The sequence below is a fragment of the Acanthaster planci genome, linkage group LG01 (genome assembly GCF_054643075.1).
Source record: "Acanthaster planci isolate LZ-2023a linkage group LG01, COTS_SCS, whole genome shotgun sequence".
In the NCBI taxonomy this organism is placed as follows: domain Eukaryota; kingdom Metazoa; phylum Echinodermata; class Asteroidea; order Valvatida; family Acanthasteridae; genus Acanthaster; species Acanthaster planci.
In genome coordinates, this window is record NC_141777.1 from 39,488,209 (window position 1) to 39,510,486 (window position 22,278).

At 40.6% G+C, this 22,278-nt stretch overlaps 1 protein-coding gene and 1 long non-coding RNA gene across 2 annotated transcripts; one reads left to right on the forward strand and one right to left on the reverse strand.

The window, feature by feature from the left end:
- Window positions 1-664: 664 nt before the first annotated feature.
- On the forward strand, window positions 665-18,579 carry pola2 (DNA polymerase alpha 2, accessory subunit). Its single transcript, XM_087137575.1, has 14 exons — window positions 665-1,607; window positions 6,590-6,714; window positions 7,409-7,534; window positions 7,987-8,102; window positions 8,544-8,734; window positions 9,519-9,607; window positions 10,516-10,737; window positions 11,674-11,844; window positions 12,224-12,262; window positions 12,768-12,835; window positions 14,265-14,370; window positions 15,380-15,486; window positions 15,998-16,184; window positions 16,531-18,579. Exons 1-14 carry the CDS (start codon window positions 1,514-1,516, stop codon window positions 16,678-16,680), a joined length of 1,791 nt encoding a protein of 596 aa, XP_086993701.1. The 5' UTR covers window positions 665-1,513; the 3' UTR covers window positions 16,681-18,579.
- Window positions 17,582-22,095, reverse strand: LOC147800741 (uncharacterized). The gene is made up of 3 exons (XR_015425530.1): window positions 21,814-22,095; window positions 19,740-19,922; window positions 17,582-18,814 (listed from the first exon to the last, which is right to left on the reverse strand). It is a non-coding gene; the product is annotated as an uncharacterized LOC147800741 (long non-coding RNA).
- Window positions 22,096-22,278: the final 183 nt, after the last annotated feature.

Sequence of the window (22,278 nt, forward strand, 5' to 3'; positions counted from 1 at the left end):
GAGCGATGACAACACAGTACATGAAAAAGGGAATGATCATTTCCGTATTTCGCAGAAAAATGTTTCCCTTCCGTATTCTTATCAGTACATTATGTTTGGAGGACTATGATTGGTCGTGAATAGTTTAGGCGTGGATTTCTTTCAATTTGAATAACAACAACAATGTTGCAGACGATTTTCTTCGAGTATGGTCCGATATTTATTGCGCAATGGGTAAATGTGGGCCGTCTGGAAAACACCCATGCAAGAAAGGGGACCTTTTGACCTCAGATCGTTTCGAATTTTATTCCATAACTATTTCGAAATAATTTTAATTTTAAGCAAAATTTTATTTACCGTACTACACGCTGAAGATCAAGGAGATCCAACTTGAATAAAGGCTATAATCGTGGCTCTTGAGGGATTTTTTTCGAAGGGAAAGAAAGTCTAACCATCAGGGGAAGCTTCACGAGGCATGAAAACTAGTCTGCTCTCAAGAACTATAAGAAAGTACATGATGTGTAGTTGTGTAATAAAATAGGCCGGTACGGTGAATTATGTAAAGGTAAGACATCCCTGATTGGTTTATTGTGTCAAGCAAATACTTGTCAGAGCCTGTGTGGCAGAGCCAGAAATGAGTATGTTATCAAATACACGTTTTACACAGAAGTACTTCCCCTTTAAAAAATCATGTGTTTAGCTTCAGTTCGGAGTTCTTGATTTTTTAGCAGCCCCCCCCCGTTTACTTGTTTAAGCCCCAGCTTCCCCTATACATAAATGTAGCCACATGGACTGGCCACACTTAATGTAGCAGATCAGCAGAGACTGGTCCACTTGACAAGTAGACCTATTGTTCCTCCTAACTGGAGTGTGGTTTTCTGCTTGAGCCCTAGTCTGCTACAAGTCAGTGATTGAAGTCTGAGTGTAAACTCATAAGGGCCATTTTACACGCTGGGTTGGTTTTGGTTTTTAGTCCTTTGAAATTTTTTTTTATTCTTATGGTGTTAAGTCCTGAAGTCCTTTTGTTTTGTTTTTGTTTTTTTACATTTTTTCAGTGCTTTCTTATTAATAAATTCGTTTGTGTCCCCTTTGGAAGTCAAATATTTGTGTCTGAGTCCTTATTAACTCAGTTTCCTGCGAGTTTTCCCTCAACAATTCTTGGTTTAGTTGGAGTTTTTGTTTTGCGACTAGTAGTCCCCCATAGTGTGCCATTTTTCCCTCTTACACCGCCTGATATAATTTTTTTATAGCTTGAAACCCTACGGTTCAAAATTTCTGATTAAAGAATCTTCACATCAGTCACACAACATTATAATATTCTTATACGGAGAAGTTAATATGGGGAATTTTTCACTCAAACTCTGCATCATCGTTTGCGTCTCATGCCGTCAGCTCCGTCCATTCTTAAAGCGCGCCCTCTTGAGGTCATCTCTCTCTATTTGGCGCTGGCGCGTTTTCTTGACTCCTGGAATTCGGGTAACTGAATGAGAACTGTCTGTCTTTCAAGCACTTTTCTCCAGTAAACAGAGACAAAATGATGGCCACATCCATGGTAACCGAAGATGAACTGGTTCAGGAGTTCGAAGATTTTGACATTGAGCTCACCGATCCCGACGTAGTCGATAAATGTGGGTACTCTGCTGGTAGGCCTAATGTAATGATTAATGCAAGCCTAGGCCTATAAAATATAGCATAGAGGAAGGACACAGAAGGACTTGCAACACTGGCACTTCAAAGTGTTCTATGGTCGCCGCCAAGTCAGACGAATAATAGAAAACATTCCAAAAATGCCTGATCGCTGCCGCATCTTAGCCGGACAAGTGAGACCAGCAGTAATGCTAATATCCTAGCAAAAGGGCCTAGCTAGGGGACCTACTTGTATTTTTTTGCTTGCAATTAAAATTATACAAATTATTGTTGTGACCAGAAAATAGAGAAACATTCCTGATATTAGACCTACTTTTGGCATCATAAATATACTTTTAAAATTTTGATACATTGTTCCATTACCCATGCAAAGTTTGTAATTTTATTCTCCTCCCTCCAATACATCAGTGTTCAAAGACTTGGTACGAATTTGGCTAAGACTGGCCAACGTCAACAAAATGTTGACTTTTACTGGAAAGTTAAGTTCATAAGTAACAAAATGCGCTATTTCATCACAGGGAGTAGTCTTGGCCCAAGATGTCAGTGATCGATAGTTGTTTTATTTTTGTTGAAGAGTGCCCTCACACAACTAGATTTTACTTACTCTCACTAACAGTGACTAACGTCTTGGGAATCTTGCAGGAATGGGTGTGTGGCAGTTGTATGCAAACGACCGATCTTAAATATTTATAGCCTTGGTATTATAATTATGTACATGTACTTTGAAGTTCGAACAACATGGCGGCTTCACGCGAGCAAGTACCCTGTCAATAGTGTCTGGTTTGTGGGAAGGGATTAGTGACATGTAAGACATATTTTCAACTCCATACTAGAAATGAAACTGCTACTCTTCTAAAAGATATCGTTGGGGACTACAGTTGTGCTGCATCACATCACGTTTGCGATGTTTGTGGCAGAAAAATTGGGAAAACAAAATCGCAAGAAATTCGTTCTCGTTTTTTTTGCAACTCACAATGAGCATGCTGCCTGAGGCCAAATTACTCACAAGCGGCAAATAAACCTAAACATGCAGCAAGAAAACGACAACCAACTTGCAGTCTAGGTACTCCGTCCTTGAAGATTAACCCTAACCCTCCTCAATCCTTCACCTGTTGGAGGACTGAGGAGTGTTAGGGTTAAGGTCTATATGGTCTCTAAGGACGTTTTAGTTAGCTTGGGAGGGCATACTGACGGTACATGATTATGGGTGAACAAGGACAGCATCCTCTGTCATAACCTAGGCCTAACCTAGTTTGAGTATCACCCGTTCTACTCCGTGCTAACTCTATACGAACGTCTGTGTTGTCGCGTCTGTGTTGACGGGACTGCAGACAGCCATGATGCATGTGACCTTACCATAGTGTATTATTGAGGTCATCAAAATTTATTATGCATGCAATTTAGCGAGTGCTGATAGGTTCCCTTGGAAAGCCGAGGGAAAAATAAAGAACAAGTTAAAACGCTGCTGCAAGATTCCCAAGACGTTAGTGCGAGCTGGCGCACAGTCTAATTGTGAGTGGTTAGGGGGGCACTATACACGGTGTCCGCTATCAAGCACTAACGTCTTGAAACAGGGAGTGATCATGAAATCTCATAAAATACTCCTTGTGCAAATGCCCTAATAAAAATGATTCAAACAAAACACAAAATATTGTGAACAACCACGCTATTTAGTCTCAAAATAACTCCAGAAGAAAGCGCTCATTAAGGGCAATGACTGCACATACAGATTTAGGGTATACAGCATAATGCAAGTAACTGCACAAGCATTAAATTTGATGTTGTCATGAGATCATATCAATCACCAACCAATGCATGAATATTCATTGTCCTATACCTCAGTGCACAAAGTTTTAAGGTTGTAGATTACATGTACCAGTGACAAATTGCGGCCGCGATCATAGGGTACAAAGTGGTTTCGTGGTTCTGAAACAGATGGTGCGTAGCAAGCATTTGCTGCGCTCTGGCTATGGACATACTGGCCATGACAGAAAGCGGTAATTGGCCAGATGTTACAGTCTGGGCAGTTCAAACTCCTGTGTCCTTCCTCTGTGGTATTAGTAAGTTACCATTTTGCATGGTTATTTTGTGAGAATAAATGGGACTTAAAAAGAGTTCCATTGGGCCAACGGACAACATTGATTTTCCCTTAAGATGTTACAACAGCCGTCAGAAAGTTATAAAGTATTCTAAAATGTGAAATTTAGCCAAGAAAAATTTGAAGCATTTACTAAGAAAACACTTAATAATGTTGTGCGTGGTATAGGCCTACATTATTACATGGTATAGGCCAACATCATTACATGGTATAGGTCCGTCAGTTGCCAACGCCAGGTCCCTAATTTCGCCACCTTGGCCCTAGGTTTATTGTTAAGTTGATTGATTTTCACAGTAAGTGGCAAAATTGGAGACCTGGCGACTATATCGTCATGCACTTTATGTGACTTGGTTTTTTTCAGACAGGTCTCATACTGGTTAGTAGTACACAGGGGCATCAAGTGTTGTATGTACATGTACATCTATACATGTAGGTCTATATGGCCATGGAACCCTTTCTTGGGATTTTTTCCATAAAATAACTTCAATAATTCTGTGAGTTGCACTATTACTAGGTGTGCACACAGAAAATATAAATGGACATAAAGCGTTGTACTCTTGTATGGCAGTGAGGTGTGACACAATCCATCAAGCCACTTTAGGAAAGTACACGTCGGCCTAAACAAAATGTGACATTATGTTTTACATGTACATGTAGGTCTCTTCTGGGCTGTTGTGCTATTCAGGATTATTATCATGTCGAATGCTTTTATTTTAGCCTATTATTATTATTAAACTTTTCTGGTAATGACACCAAGGATTCCTCAGAATTGCTCTAGGTACTGTAGCTCATAAGCCTGCAGAAACCTGCAGAAACCTGCAGACAGGAGATAATGAGAAGTTAAATTTAGAGATGGGAGGAAACCCCAGAAGAATGTTCTTGGCAAACCCACAGAATCTATCAGGTAGACACTGAAAACCCAATTCATACATGTATGTGGACTGAGCCGGGAATTGAACCCAGACTGCAGAAATGAAAGGTAAGGAAAGAACCAACTCTCCAACTGATTCCCCTGATCATGACAGTGAACTACGGTAATTTGTATGCATCAGTTGTTACTGAGTGATTCTTGGACTTAAATTTCCCCTTCAAAGAATTGACTGGAGCCACGAATCAGAAAGCAGGTTTCTTTGATGAAAAGTAAGATTTGATTTAGAATAAAGCTGAAGGGATCCCATGTAAAGAGGTTTTGAAGGTTTATAGTGTCAACACAGATGGATAATGCTACTTTTCAATGTTTTAACCATAACCATTGAGCAACAATGCAGTAAGGCCTCATATGGTGCTAGTCTAATATCTGAGATCCATTCACTGATCTAACATTCCTACAATGCACAATTTGTTGATATTTATATGCACAATGAGCTATGTATTAAGCCAAGCATTAGCAAGAGGACTGTACATGGGAGTGTGATGTAGGACTGAGGACTGTACATGGGAGTGTGATGTTAGCCTGAGGATCGTACATGGGAGTGTGATGTTAGCCTGAGGACTGTACATGGGAGTGTGATGTTAGCCTGAGGACTGTACATGGGAGTGTGATGTTAGCCTGAGGATCGTACATGGGAGTGTGATGTTAGCCTGAGGATCGTACATGGGAGTGTGATGTTAGCCTGAGGACTGTACATGGGAGTGTGATGTTAGCCTGAGGACTGTACATGGGAGTGTGATGTTAGCCTGAGGACTGTACATGGGAGTGTGATGTTAGCCTGAGGACTGTACATGGGAGTGTGATGTTAGCCTGAGGACTGTACATGGGAGTGTGATGTTAGCCTGAGGACTGTACATGGGAGTGTGATGTTAGCCTGAGGACTGTACGTGGGAGTGTGATGTTAGCCTGAGGACTGTACATGGGAGTGTGATGTTAGCCTGAGGACTGTACGTGGGAGTGTGATGTTAGCCTGAGGACTGTACGTGGGAGTGTGATGTTAGCCTGAGGACTGTACGTGGGAGTGTGATGTTAGCCTGAGGACTGTACATGGGAGTGTGATGTTAGCCTGAGGACTGTACATGGGAGTGTGATGTTAGCCTGAGGACTGTACATGGGAGTGTGATGTTAGCCTGAGGATCGTACATGGGAGTGTGATGTTAGCCTGAGGATCGTACATGGGAGTGTGATGTTAGCCTGAGGACTGTACATGGGAGTGTGATGTTAGCCTGAGGACTGTACATGGGAGTGTGATGTTAGCCTGAGGACTGTACATGGGAGTGTGATGTTAGCCTGAGGACTGTACATGGGAGTGTGATGTTAGCCTGAGGACTGTACGTGGGAGTGTGATGTTAGCCTGAGGACTGTACGTGGGAGTGTGATGTTAGCCTGAGGACTGTACGTGGGAGTGTGATGTAGGACTGAGGACTGTACATGGGAGTGTGATGTTAGCCTGAGGACTGTACGTGGGAGTGTGATGTTAGCCTGAGGACTGTACATGGGAGTGTGATGTTAGCCTGAGGACTGTACATGGGAGTGTGATGTTAGCCTGAGGACCATACATGGGAGTGTGATGTTAGCCTGAGGACTGTACATGGGAGTGTGATGTTAGCCTGAGGACTGTACATGGGAGTGTGATGTTAGCCTGAGGACTGTACATGGGAGTGTGATGTTAGCCTGAGGACTGTACATGGGAGTGTGATGTAGGACTGAGGACTGTACATGGGAGTGTGATGTTAGCCTGAGGACCATACATGGGAGTGTGATGTTAGCCTGAGGACTGTACATGGGAGTGTGATGTTAGCCTGAGGACTGTACATGGGAGTGTGATGTTAGCCTGAGGACTGTACATTGGAGTGTGATGTTAGCCTAGCTGATAGAACTTAGGCTTTCGATATGTAAACACCTTAACTTTGTCTTGATTTGTTTGGTTTCAGTGAAGGAGCTGTGTGTGGTGTATCGATTGGACTGCTCCAGTATTGTATCCGAATGGGTCGCTTACTCCATCAGTCGGAACGACCAAAAGATGACAGTGGAAAGTCTGGAAGAAATGGAACAAGATGTAAGTATGTGGTGTTGAATATTCAAATGGATAATGAATGCGTCATCCCGTGACAGGTGAAATGTTTCATTTCACGTGGTGAATACCATTGTACAAATATGAAACATTCATTATTTGATTTATACAATACTTGCATAAATCCTCTTATATTAGGAAAACAAATGGTCTCCTCGTCTTGATATCTGCCATTTTGTAAAACAGATTTATGTCTGAAATGCCACTGACAAGGACCGGTACTAGTACTGTGCAATGTTAGACTTGTTTTTGTCCCTAATCTATTTTCCTTTTTCTTACTGGGACTGAAATATATGAAATGGTGGCAGGAGCCAGTCAAGTGAAATTAAGCCCAATTAACAGGCATCATGAAATATAATGAATGATTCAATAAAATGTGATCAAGGATCCACCAATCAGATGATGGGGATTTACATGTATGCAGGTGTTGTGTAATACAGACTATAGCACTGGAATAACACAGGATGCTAGATGCAATTTGGTACATCGATGCTGTACCTTGTCATCCTCAATTTTTGTTGTACATTTGAAGTACTTTCAAGGCTACATGTACATCATAAATGTTTCAAGATGCTGTGTTCCTTCATGTATCAACTACTACCCAATTTATGTAATGAAATTTGTTCAATACGAGTGGATTTTTAAAAAAAAAGCCTCTTTTTTATGCTCAAATTTTTAGAGAATTAGCAAGAAAAAGAAGAAAATTGCCAAAACCCCAACTGTGACCAGTCCAGCACTTTTCTCTTCTGATCCAATCGCTGAGGAATCTGATGATCTACTGAGTGCCTATACCCCCGCTGGAAAGGTAAGAGTAGTGAGTTCCAATGATCCTTGATTTGCATACGAGTAGCTATCCCCTTACAGTAAGCCTATGCTCATGTCAAGTTTAAGTATTTGAGATGGTTTATAACAACCAAATTGCCATAGAGAATAATTGAAATAATTAAAAAACCAGTTTGTAGTCAGTACGTATGGACATTGTCCACAAATGAGGTTTTCTAGGGTGTCTGGTGTTTATACTTTTCCTTTTGCTGGCACAGTCATACCTACTGAAGTGCAGCAAGTGTGAAATCTGTCACTTGGGTCAAAAATATGTGACACTTATGATTTACATATTTATGCCGAAATTTCTGTCCACACAAAATAGCATCCAGTTTTCATAAAAAACAGAAAGGGTTAAAAGAGTGCTCCACGTTACTGAAGTAGTTTGGTTGAAACTTTTGCAATGAATGGCATATTTGTCAAACATGTTCACAGAGTAAACACAAGCGACTTCATACTACACCAGAGAATCCTCCTAATAAGAGACTGCAGGGTGTACATCGCCATGGCAATATTCCATTCTCACCTGCCAGTTTCTCTCCACCAGTTGTGTAAGTATACAAACTGTAACAGCCAACAGAAAAAAAGATTGATATAGGTCCAACCTGTGACTCAGCTGAAAGATGGTAGAGTTGGAAAGTAAAGCTTTTGCAATTTTGTGGAGGATAAGCATGGAATCCCTTAAAAGCCATGGGTCATGGCTTGATGGTATGGCAAATGTCACTCCTTGACATTGTCGTTGGGTTTAAAATAGTAACTATGGCAAGAACTTGTTCAAGAACAGCTCCTTGTGGAATAATACCTTTGACAAGTGACTACATTGGTCTTGATTTATGGTTATTTACTGCAGTATTTGCCATGGAAGTAGATATAAATTGATTGGAATCATCCAAATAAAGTTATTTACACATTTTTGTACATTTTGAGTTTTTAGATGCCATGTGGTTCTAAATTTTCTCTGTCACATATTTTCCTAAACTGTGCTTTACTAGGGCAACTCCATCCCAGAAGTACAGCAGTCGAAGCAATCAGTGTGAGGTGGTAGCAAGTTATGGTCCAACTAGTCGCACATCTTGGAAAGGAACAAATGCTCAGACATGTTCAGTGCAGTACTTCGATGAAGACAGTGCTCTCAAAAAGAATTACAAGTATATGTTCCATAAATTCACCGACAAAGCCAGTGGTAAATGAAGATTTCTAAATATTTTTTTACCTTACGTAGTAATCACCACCCTCTCTTCCCTATTAAAAAGAAAAATACAGATTGCAGAAAAAGGTATAGACAAAGACATGCCAGTTGAATCAATTGTGAATTTTGAACCTAAACCACTCAGAGTTTGTGAAAGGTTACATTCCATTTGAACAATTAGGACTATGAAGCATGATTGAGCTTTTTGGTTGCTTATATGTAATGGTCATCCCAAAAATGATTAAGAAATGCCTAAACATGCTATGTATTCAACTTGTTAATTAATCCAGGGAATTCCTTGTGAATAATCCGGGTGCTAATTGTGTGCGATATCAGGGGTGTAAGAATACAGCTTTTTAGCTGATTTTGGGTTTTTTTTGTTTAGATGTTGACCCTGCATTTCACCTGGTATGTACAAAAGTATGGGAACCTTTTACATTTCTGCTTTAATTTTACGTGACCACTTGCACCCCTTCATTATGTTTGTCCATCTCGTGTGAATGTACCACAAGGCAAATTGAAGTATAGATGGCATTATCGAGGGAAAAGAACGGATCAAAGCAAGATGAAAAAACAAGCCGTAGAGTTTTGCAAATGCATAGATGGAAAGCCTGCATGATTACGGGAACTTTTTCATGTCACAATAATACTGACACACTGATGTACAGACATTTTTCCTGTGTACCTAAAATTTGAGGCAAAATGGTCAGCCCATGTTTGATTTTCAAGCGATTAAAACAATTCCCTGGTTTGGGTTTTTTTTTTGCTTTGTTTACAGTTCTGAATGATATGATAGAAAGTATGGCACAACAACTCCAAGAAACACATGGAATAGAAAGTTTCTCTCATCTTGCACTTCCTATCCAGGTATTAACTTTATTATTTATCATTTCTGGTAATGACACCAAGGATTCCTCAAAAGGTCCCCAGGCACTGTAGCTTGCAAGACTGAACAATCTATTAGAGAGGAGACAGTGAGAAGCAGGTACAGTTTTAGAGGCGGGAGGAAAACCCTGAGGAATATTCTGGGTAAAATTCACAAAATCAGGTAGGGACTGAAAACCCAATCCACATGTGGACCGGGCCGTGAATTGAACCTTGGCCACAGAGGTGGAAGGCAAGGAATGAACCACCTCACCAACCTGACTCCCTTAAAGGTAGGTTGATGTCAAATGACATCATCAGATATACCAGATAATATGGCCTGAAATACGCATTACTCGGGAACAAAACTTAGAAGTCTTGTACCTTAAGTGTTTCACAAATTGAAATTAAGGCTTTTTCTATGGACTCTATGGATTCTTTAAGCTGAAATGTTGTATGGTGTATCATATTACTGCACATTCATGTGATGACCATTCTACAAAAAAATTGATGTCTGAAGTTTTACCTTTGAAATCAACTTGGGTCTGGTAGTCACTGAAAAAAATACCATAAGGGAATTGAGCAGCAAAAGATTCCTTTTCAAATCAGAGGATTGTTATTTGAATGCATTCAATTCCTTGTACTTACATGTTGGAAACTTAAACTAGTTGTATCTCCCAGTGCTGGTCAGGTCTGAGACAAAAAGACAACTTGGGTTGTGACGAGTGTTCAATGGTGTGCAAGACAGGGTTGAAGGGAGATTGAATGACCTTGCCGTGTCGCAATCTATGGATGAGAATGTGTTGAGATGAGTCCAGTTTCACTCTCGGGAACACATCTTGCTGGTCTTACTATTGGGCTTCAATCTAATTACCAGCTGTTGATATCACCCTTTGTTTTTTGTTTGATAGGAATCAGTCACAGTCGTCGGTCGTGTTTGTTGTGACACCAGCAACGGTCGTCTCAATGCCCAGTCTGTTCTCCTTGAAGGATCTGTTGAAACTTCCTCTGGCAAGCAAGTAATGCTGAGTCTATCAAACATCAAAGAGTTCTCGTTATTTCCTGGACAGATCATCACATTGGAAGGCATCAATAGTACAGGTGTCAAGTTGGTGGCTTCAAAAATCTATGAGGTTAGTCAAGCAAGCACTTTGTTCAAAAATTTTAGTCTCAAGTTGGGCTTCGTATTTTTGCACTGTAACCCTATTTTTCACCCAGTTACTTTTATTCTTATGACAGGTTTTGTGTCTGGTCAGGTGTCTGATTGCAGGGTTTCCCCTTCCTATTCAACTGTGAGGCAACCCATCTCACAGATTTTAGTGACCACCTCAGGCTTTTCTGTTGAATTTTACTTCCTTACACTTAAAATAGACGAAGATGGAAGGAAAACCAAAGTAATTTAGATATTTTGACATACATCAGTTTCAATCATACGGAATGGTAGAGAGGAACACAGAATACAAGATTGTTTTATATTAGAGTGGAATTTGAGAGTGAATATGCTGTTATACTATACATAATTTATTGAGGCCGTCTGAAAACACTCACTTTTGTTTTAGGTGCTAGAATATTGGCAAAATCTCCTCAAACATATCAGTACTCAAGGGGTAACCCTGTCTGGTTGTACATTGGTGTCAATCACATCGTGATGTGTACGTATGCTCCGCAAATTAGGTCATGTTTGCTACTCCCTCGGCACCTCTTACATGTACATCAATAGACCCCTCTCATGTTACCTACCATTTCTGTGGATGGCCAAAATTTTCAGATATATCACCCTTGATTGGTTCCAGGATTTGCCTGTAAAAGTATATCTGCCCCATTACTTTTAAAAAGGGTCATATTTTGCCTGAGATTTTCCAACAATGATTGCACTGATGGCCAGCTGTAATTTTACCCGCCACTGGTTGGTAATAATTTGACTGTGACATAATCAGAGAAAGATTAACATGAGGAAATGCTGAGGGACTGAGTGGGCTATTTTCAAGAATGCTGTTGGAAAGGTAAGAATCAATCATATGGCATTGGTTTTGAGTGATCCTGTCATTTATTGTCATTTCTTTGCACAGAGTATTGCCCTGCCTTTGAACCAGTCAGAAGATACCTCACTAGCAGACTATGGTCCATTACATGTGATGACAGCTGGTGGGCCATACACAACGGTCGATACACTTAGCTATGAGCCTTTCGATGACCTGATACGGGTAATGGTGCAAGAAACACCTGATGTTTGTATTCTTGTAAGTAAACATTCTTCTTGTATAGAACTACTGAAGAACTGAAATCTTACTACTCTTCAGGTCCCAACTTTATAAACCAAAGCACAACAAGACCAGTTGCCCTCCTCCACTTCGGTGTAGTTTTCCACTCCTCATGTCGCCAATAAATTTGCATGGTAGCCAGAATATCTGATAACATGCCAGCAAATGTACCATATGTGAAATTTAAATCTGTTAAATTAAATTAGAAAAAGTATTGACAGTAGCCGGACCTGAATGAGTAAACATCCAGAAATGTTTTTCTATCAACTGAGCTAGTCTGCCCCTGTCTCCTACAGCCTAATTTCAAGGAGCAAGTGTTTGACAATCAAGTTGCTGTTTTCTGGTTTTCTTTCAACAGTTTGGTCCATTTGTTGATGCCAACCATGCCAAAATAAAGGTAGATTCTAATTTTAATCCTAAAAGAGCTGAGGGAGGGAGGATTTTTTCCAGTATTACCTCGGTGTATATTTTCACGAGCCAAAACTTTTTTCAGTAACTGTGGGCATTGTGACACCAATTTTGTGAAAATCAAGCTTGCCGTTCTCAGGCAGTACCCAATATTCCAAGACAGGTCAGTGGAAAATGTATATACAATGCTGTGCTTAATGCACACAGGGTGGCACTTGTGTGGCTTTGATCTTCAAATGATTGAAGTTGAAACTTCATATTTGTGCTGTTAAGGAGCGTTTTTCCACGCAGTTTAACAGAAAGTGGGAACGGGATAGCCTACGTGTAGTCCTGCAGGGTGGTTCCCCCCCCAATGGTGAGATGGTCCAAAATAACCAGCTCTTTCTAATAAGGTTTCGAAAAAAAAAAAGTGAATTCATTTGAATGATTTTTTATAGAATGAATTCAGTTGTAGAAGGCTTGTATTTGTTGACAGTTTGGTTTCTTGGCATTAGGATTACACTCAAGATCCTGCGGATCTCTTCAAGATACAAATGATGAAACTTGTGGAGGCCACAAAAAAGTAAGTATGAGAACATTCTCAAGTTACCTGGTTAGTGCACTACGTGTGGGAAGGTGGAGCATCTTAATGTCATCTTCCTATTGGTTAGTGCACTACGTGTGGGAAGATGGAGCATCTTAATGTCATCTTCCTATTGGTTAGTGCACTACGTGTGGGAAGGTGGAGCATCTTAATGTCATCTTCCTATTGGTTAGTGCACTACGTGTGGGAAGGTGGAGCATCTTAATGTCATCTTCCTATTTGACTTTTTCACAAATATCTTGCGGAAACGTTCCATAGCTCCCTCTTAAGTCTGTTTATCTGGGTTTTTGTAACTGAGAGTTCTGAAGTGGCATATTCAATGGGATTTTAAAATTCTTGTAAAATGTAGTGTGTCTGTGATCATGTGTTTTCTGTGCAAGAGGGCAAAAGCTTAAGTGGTCTGTTGATTGTGTGTGTTACATTTTCTGGTTTTTGTACAGCACTCGCAGGATTCAAAATTTTCTTTTCAAGCGGCTAGTTTACAAACATACCTTATTATGTACACACTCCCCAGTTTCTGTATGACATGCTGTTAGGAAAACAGGGATTCTGCCTTGCTGCTGTTGCCAGCAGCAGGGATTCTGCCTTGCTGCTGTTGCCAGCAGCAGGGATTCTGCCTTGCTGCTGTTGCCAGCAGCAGGGATTCTGCCTTGCTGCTGTTGCCAGCAGCAGGGATTCTGCCTTGCTGCTGTTGCCAGCAGTAGGGATTCTGCCTTGCTGCTGTTGCCAGCAGCAGGGATTCTGCCTTGCTGCTGTTGCCAGCAGCAGGGATTCTGCCTTGCTGCTGTTGCCAGCAGCAGGGATTCTGCCTTGCTGCTGTTGCCAGCAGCAGGGATTCTGCCTTGCTGCTGTTGCCAGCAGCAGGGATTCTGCCTTGCTGCTGTTGCCAGCAGCAGGGATTCTGCCTTGCTGCTGTTGCCAGCAGCAGGGATTCTGCCTTGCTGCTGTTGCCAGCAGCAGGGATTCTGCCTTGCTGCTGTTGCCAGCAGCAGGGATTCTGCCTTGCTGCTGTTGCCAGCAGCAGGGATTCTGCCTTGCTGCTGTTGCCAGCAGCAGGGATTCTGCCTTGCTGCTGTTGCCAGCAGAAATATGAACTCAACTTGTGGTGCCATATCAAAATTTAACTACACAAATGTAAAACGTTAAACACATGTCAACTTTTGCTGTGAATGCTAAGTGACGTTAAGATTTGTATTCGCATTATGCAACATAAACAACCTGGAGAGAATGCAATATAATTCATGCATCATCTAATATTGATTACTATGGTCAGCTCTTGTATGAAAACACTCGTAAAAGGATAACGGTTGATAGACACTGTGCCCCCGCTGATCATAACATATTGTGGAAAGTAGGCTACTGAGTTTCGTAGAAAAACACAGGTAAAACAGAGTATTTCCAATTTCAGGATTGGAACCCATTTGGTGATAGTTCCTTCTCTGCGTGATGTCCATCACGACTTCATATATCCTCAGCCTCCCTTCCAAATACCGGATAGTCTTCCAGACAAGGATGTAAGTGCTGGCTAGTGAGCATAGACAAAATATCCTAGATTAGCTGAGAGCTAAGATTTTTTATGAGTACTTCTGCCCTTGACACAAGGAAATAAATGTGTAAGAAATTGCAACAGTGTCCCCTGGACATTGACTGACAGTGTCAACCTTCCTGTCTGGAGCCTTGTTCATGTCACATCTTAAGGAATTTCATGTTTATTATATTTTTGCTCACTGTTGCACAAATTGGGCACAATATTAAAAGATCATCTCTAAGAAAAACATGTTTTCTCTGATTTTATCTGTTTAAATTTATATGGAAGCATCCAAATCGAACATGTCATTTGCCTTCAGAGCTCATTTATAACAATCTAAAAAGGTTTTATTTTTGGTTCATGCTAAGGTGCAAATTCTGAATGTAGACTGCATCATTCAGAGAAAACGAGGGGAACCCTTGCCCTGTGTTCTTAATGGATAAACTCTCGTGCATCACAATGCATGTAGCCATTGTTTGTAGCCATTGTTAGGCATGGACAAGGGTTTATCCACTACAAACACGAGGGTTCCCCTCGTTTTCTGTTTACTCCGAATGATGCATTCTACATTCCGAATTCGCATCTTGGCATGAACCGAAAAAAAAAAACCTTTTTAGCTCGTCATAGTTGAAGCTCTGAAGACAAACGACACTGCATTCGCTTTGGACGCTTCCATACTTATTTGAACAGATAAAATCAGAGAAAACATGTTTTCCTCAGAGGTGCTCTTGAATTGGAGTGACCATTTGAAAGCAGTCTCCTGTAGGGTTGTGTTCACTGTTTTTCTGTTGGGATGAAATACAAAGTTTGTCAAGAGGCAGATGCTGAATGCTGGGAGTAGCTTTACACGAGTCGTAGAAGGACCACATGGTAAATCTCATGCAGAGCCAGCACCCAGGGATTATCATACCACTCTTGAGGTGTTTACTTTGATTCTGATGGTTCATTTATCAGTTTTTATGGCTTTGTAATGTTTGTCCTTTTTGTATGTCTAGAGATTACACTTTGTGTCTGACCCTTGTACACTATCCATCAATGGTGTTGTGTTTGGCCTGACATCAAGTGACATTCTGTTTCACCTTGGAAGCGAAGAAATCTCACAGTAAGTAAATTACTTTTTGCTAGTTTTTACTTTTATGGTGGTTTCTTTGTGATTCTTTACAGAACTATTACCTGAGATTACAATAAAAGAATGGGACATTACCCGTGGAAAATTGCATCACAAACAAGTGCTCTTGACACCATTTCATTTAGTTTGAAGAAGCAGTTCCTGTTAAGCCTAACCTGGGAGCTACTGACATTAAAATTGGAATCTTGTTCGATTCAGATGAGAATCCAAAACCTTTTAAAAATTTCCTTACATCTAAGTCCTGATACAATAACACATTAAAAGATAGAGACGTGTGGCTGTTGTAAAGTTCTGGTTAGCAGATATGTTTATGCCTTCAAATGGAAATTGTTTCTGCTTAATAGTGGCTATTAACAATTGAACACTTGTGTTTACGCTTGCAAACCTATTCAAAGAAGAATACTGACTTCCATTTTATTGTTAGAATTTGTGAAAAGTCTAAAAGTGCAGAAGCGTTCATCTTTTCTCTCTTTCATATCTTCAGTCCACCAGGTTCATCAGATCGTCTAGGACGTCTGACGAAACACATCCTGACTCAACACAACTATTACCCTCTCTACCCACCCCCTGAATGCATGCCCATTGACTATGAACATTATGAGCAGTTTGCTCACATGGAAGTCACTCCTGATGTGTTCATTAGTCCGTCAGACCTCAGATGGTTTATCAAGGTGAGAGGACGTACTGTAGTTGTATGTCAGAGGATATAAGCCCCAGCTGCAAAGTAGGAAAGACATCCACTTGTAATGGGCCTGTGAAGACTTAAAACATCGAAGACATTCTGGTTTATTTTCCCGACACTTTTCTTGGGTTGAATACTACAAGGAGAGGAAGTAATGTGGACATACATGTGGGGCATCTATCTTTTCAGAAAAGAGCCAAAGATTTTTTAATGTCTGCTTAAATTAAAAACCTTCAAAGAAATATCCTCGAAAAACAGCTACACTAGGTATAGTTTGGTTGAGGTTATGTCATTTTTCATAAGTTTTTTAGTAAATTTGTTGTTTTTTATGACAGGAGGCCTGTGGGTGTCTGACTATCAACCCTGGTCGTTTGACCCGAGGTCAAGTTGGTGGTACTTATGCAAAGCTGGTTATCACACCATCAGAGAATACCAAGACTGTTGGAGTAACTGCCCTGTCTGCTGCTCAGATACTCAGGATTTAGACAGAGAAAAGGATTTATAAGGAGGAATTGTGATTGGTATGAAACCTCCTCACTGTAAATGTAACCTGCCATTCATACCAAAGGGTAAAAACAGATTAAGGTAATTTGCTTGAACTTGTAACTGTCCTTTGGTTATGAAAAGTAACTGCAAGAACAATTTTTAGTGGCAATGTTTTTTAGGTAGTTTAGTAGTTTGACCCTAAAAGAGCCGCATAATTTTTGGACCATCTCACAGCTGGGAATCAGCTCAACCCTCCAAAGTCTTTTGTCCTATGTCTGATTTTTTTTAAAACTTGGCACGCATGTCACGACATTCATCTATAAGAATGTGATGTTTCTATGTAATCTTACATATGCCTTTTTGTTGCAGTTATTTGGTCTAGTCCACACAAGTGCATCAAAATGTCTGCAATGACTTATTAAAATATGAAGGCTTTGCTCGTGAAAAAACTGCACTGCAGCAATGTCAAAAAATGTTAAGGGGGGCCTTCCCTGGGCTCTGTCAGGATTTGCTTTAATGTAGCATGATTCTATGATGTCATAGTTGTGCCTTGGGGATTGGTGGTTTCTTTGTGTAATTTCCTTCAACTGATGAACTATCATAAGACACATGTACAACAAAGCCTAGCCTAGGCCGTATGTAGTAATGAGAGGCATTGTTTATCTTGCATTCCCATTGATGGTACATGATCAGAGAGCTATGTTCCTGAAATTACAGATTCCTGTGTCCTGACACTTGCTCTTGTTTTCAAACTTTGATTGTCAACAATATTCAAGTCATGGGAAGGATCTTGGATGTGTTGAAACCACCATGTGTTGTTTCTTACCAGTAGGAATGATAAGATTCAGAGTATTTATAACAGTTATTTAAGGTTTGTGGACACAAAGTAAGAACCAGACATTTTAAGAAATCTTTCCAAAATTTTATGCACTGCAAACTTGGAAAATAGTACAAACAACAAATGTGTGCATATCGATTCATAGATATACATAAAGACACTTGTCATGGAGAAAGTTCTCTGTTCAAATGGAAACGGTCCTTACACAAAATTATAAGTACAAAATTAAGTCTGATATTTTGATGGTTTAATATATGTCATACAATACAAGTGAATTACTTCAAGGACATCAAGTTGTATTATCCAGTTCCTGCCGGGGATTCCGGACACGTATGCTTTATGTGTGGGGCTGGGGTCTCCGAACTCGGACAAAGGGCCTTGTAACAAAAGACTGTACTTTGAAAAAAAAAAACCAGGCTGCTAGGAATTACCAACATTTTTTCACTCTCAAAAGTGGTGATAATACAGCCTTGTTTTGGAACAGTATACCGCGGTTCGGGGCATTTAGAGCGAGCGGATTACCACCGGCGACAAAAGCGCCCCACCACCGCAGCGATGAGCCACACAGTACCGCTGCATGCTAATCTGGCCCCTATTGAAAATAGGTCAGCAGCACATTGAGTCAGGTTCGTGAACAAAAGAATGTTATATAACATCGCACAATCTGGGCTCTTTTTACAAGGCTGCAGACCTGGCTGAAATATTCAGGCGTCAATAGATTTTGTCTGTCTGGCTAGATTGGAAAACCAGGCAGTCCTTCACGTGTTTGTAAGTGTCCGGTAAATGAAGATAGGAATTTTTAAAGGATTTTGAAAACAGAAAAAAATGATAAATATCCCGGCCCAGCATCATCAACATTGATAACTGCCCCAGCAGGAAGTGGTTACAGTCTTCCAAGTAGAACTCAGTTTGTACATAAAATGAATAAACACTGCAACTGTCCAAAAATGGCTTTTGCTTATTTTAAAGCGAGATTAGGACGGATTTGAACATGGACGGAGAATGAAATTTTAATTTGAGACAAAGAAAAAATAAAAACTATCTCACGAAAACTGCAAAATGTGTCCATTCTAGCACTTCAGATTTCCTGTAGTAAAACTTCCACAAATTAAAACCAAACGATGCTGGATTTGAAGCAACTGCAACCAGAACTGAACACAGTTTCTACACGTAACTGTGCAAGGCTACTTGCTGCCTATCTGCATGACCTTCTGACCTTGACAATCTCTGTGGTCAAGTGGCAAAGACATCTGTGCTAGTAATTCCAGGGATGCCAGTCGGTTCTAACTCCAGGGCTGGAAAAGTTTGAAAGTGGGCATAAATTCCCAGAAAAATTAGAAGCTGAACTTATTTTTTCCTCTTCCATTAATTCATTTTAACCACTTTCGACTTCCATTTTGATACATTTAGAACTCCAAACTTGATGCAATGTTTAACTGTGACACATGAAATGATGTTTGTGTATAGTTAGCCTGGCATGTTATGTACATGCTCCAAGCACACGCTCACAAAACCATTTGACGCACAAGCATAACAGACAAAGTGGAGTTCCTGCATTTGTATTTCAAAGGACACAATTCACACAGTGCCCCGTGCTATGTGTAAATCAATTTTTTTAATGTGAATTAGAGCACGCTGAGATCAGAAATTTAAGCGCTGAATGCTTTTAGAGTTTTAGGAAAGTTGCTGTGTTAAAAATGTTGTTCTGGTACACAAATGCTGAAGGCCGGAGGTTTTCCCAAAAGGTGAAAGGTGAAATTCCAGCATTTGCCAGAAGTCTGGTATCCTTGTAATAGAGGTAATGCTTATCAATCATCTTTCCTGGTCAGTGTGGGATACATATTAGTACATCTTTTGTGCATACTCTCCATAACAAAGGCACTGACCAGAAAATTGGCTGCCTTGTTCATAATCCCGTGCACATTACTGAGTAAACATTATTTATTATGAGTCACAGACAGGCAAAATGGCAATGTAAAATTAGCAACTCTCCAATGCAGAATTACAGCTTATGGAGACATCTGAAAACATTTCCTTACCTGACCATTTAAATATTAACACAGGTTATGCATGTTAAAATACAGCCACACTTATGGCAAGTTATTGAAATAATAATCGAAATTTTTTCATGAGTAAAAATGGTTTCAAAATTTCAGCAGAAATATCTAAAACAATCCTCAGAGAATGAATACAAAACAAAGTAACATTTGAATACCAAACCTTTTCCCTACAGCACTTGTTATATCTTTGATGAGTTACTCCCTCACAGCCACATCTTAAACTTGAAGAAAGCTTGCATATCTGGGTCGTCCACTGACTTCTTGTTCACACCAGCAAACACATTCATCAAGAGTTTGGTTTTAAACTTGGAGTCTAGAATTTCAATGTACTTCTCCAGACAACCTTTGAAAGAGAAAAAAATGGAATTTATCAAGACTGTACTACAGAAACTGATTTCTGAATGCCAAAAATCAGCATGAAAAAATGTTGATATGGTTCATAAAAAGCATACAAAACCATCTTCCCGGTGAAATTAGTTTGGTTAAAAGAGAAGTAAGATTTTTAAAGGTGAATACAATTTTTATGTTCATTTCATGGAATATTAATTAACCACTACCTGCGGGGCGACCCGTTTTCGAGTACATAGGCTTTATATGCAGAGCCGGGGAGCCTGGAACTGGGACAAAAGAGTTGGGCCTTATAACAAAAGACCATGCTCAGCACAAAAGACTGAGCTGCTGAGCATTACCCAAATTTTTTCTCTCTCTATAGTGGAGAACATCCAGCCTTGTTTTGAAACAGTATACCACGCTTTGAGACATTTAGCGGGAGCGGATTACCACCAGGGACAAGAGCTCTCCACCACCGCAGTGATGAGCCACACAGCACCGCTGCACGCTAATCTGGCCCCTATTGCAAAGAGGTCAGCAGTGCACTGTGCCGGTTTTGGGAACAAGAGAATCTTACGTAACACCGCACAACCTTTTTCCAAGGATGCAGGCCTGGCTGAAATATTCAGGAGTCAATGAATTTTACCTGTCAGCTTTAGAGTAGTGCCCAAAGAGTCCTTCATTTTGGTATAAACGGCCTTTAAATAAAAAATTTTGAAAACGGAAAATCTTGAAAATGACCCGGCATCTTGTCCTATAGCAAGTGGTTAAAATGGATAGACATGAGAAATATTCCAAGGTAGATCTAGGGGTTAAGGTGGTACCCAGATCTAGGTGGTTAAAGGTGGTATCCATATCCAGGTGGTTAAGGTGGTACCCAGATCCAGGTGGTTAAGGTGGTACCCAGATCTAGGGGTTAAGGTGGTACCCAGATGTAGGTGGTTAAGGTGGTACCCAGATGTAGGTGGTTAAGGTGGTACCCAGATCTAGGGGTTAAGGTGGTACCCAGATGTAGGTGGTTAAGGTGGTACCCAGATGTAGGTGGTTAAGGTGGTACCCAGATCCAGGTGGTTAAGGTGGTACCCAGATCTAGGTGGTTAAGGTGGTACCCAGTTTTAGGGGGTTAAGGTGGTACCCAGATCTAGGTGGTTTAGGTGGTACTCAGATGTAGGTGGTTAAGGTGGTACCCAGATCTAGGGGGTTAAGGTGGTACCCAGATCTAGGTGGTTAAGGTGGTACCCAGATCTAGGTGGTTAAGGTGGTACCCAGATCTAGGTGGTTAAGGTGGTACCCAGATCCAGGGGGTTAAGGTGGTACCCAGATCTAGGTGGTTTAGGTGGTACTCAGATGTAGGTGGTTAAGGTTGTACCCAGATGTAGGTGGTTAAGGTGGTACCCAGATCCAGGGGGTTAAGGTGGTACCCAGATGTAGGTGGTTAAGGTGGTACCCAGTTTTAGGTGGTTAAGGTGGTACCCAGATGTAGGTGGTTAAGGTGGTACCCAGATCTAGGTGGTTAAGGTGGTACCCAGATCTAGGGGGTTAAGGTGGTACCCAGATCTAGGTGGTTTAGGTGGTACTCAGATGTAGGTGGTTAAGGTGGTATCCAGATCTAGGTGGTTTAGGTGGTACCCAGATCTAGGTGGCTAAGGTGGTACCCAGATCTAGGTGGTTAAGGTGGTACCATGCCATTCAGTTTGGTGGCTGAAATCCCAAAGAAGATTTTAAATGTAGTCTGATGAAAAACTTGCAAATGCTGAGTTTGCATGAGCTTTGGTGATTTTGGATGCAGAAAAATACTGGAATAATTGTTGAAACAGGTTTGTACAAACACAAACAAAAAAAGTTCGGAACTGTCTTTTTTCAACTCCAACTGCCTTTCACATCCTAAGAGCAACACTCCTTACCTATCCCCATGACACGTCCCCAGGATATCAAGTGTTTCTCCAGTCTGGCATCATCAAACTGTTCGTGTTTCATGAGAAGTCGTACAACCTCCCCATGAAGGTAGGCATCGTCAAATGAAGATTCCTCAGGGAATGGGAACTGATCATACACGTCTACCGCCTTCAAGGGTTCTTCCTTGACTAGGAGATCAGCAAGCTCAATGTAGGCATCGTGGATCTTAAAATGAAATAGAGTAGACTATGACAGGTATTTGAAGGTTTAAATGTTTGCTTGCAACCCACGGTGTTATTTCTCTGAAATCCTTAAATCATGTGTCAGTGTTGTATGTTAAAATTTAAGGATAAAATCCTTGAATAAATGCTCAGATAGCCTTGAGTTTTGGGTACAAAGATACTCTTCAGGGGCTCTAAATACTTTTGATCTGTTGATATCTTAAGGTACCCTTCTGTACCTATTATTGAAGA

Coding starts and splice junctions, on each gene's coding strand:
- pola2 (XM_087137575.1), top strand. CDS start 1,514: ATGATGGCCACATCCATGGTAACCGAAGATGAACTGGTTCAGGAGTTC. Junction 8,103..8,543: donor AGTTTCTCTCCACCAGTTGT/GTAAGTATACAA, acceptor GTGCTTTACTAG/GGCAACTCCATCCCAGAAGT. Junction 16,185..16,530: donor ACCTCAGATGGTTTATCAAG/GTGAGAGGACGT, acceptor TTTTTATGACAG/GAGGCCTGTGGGTGTCTGAC.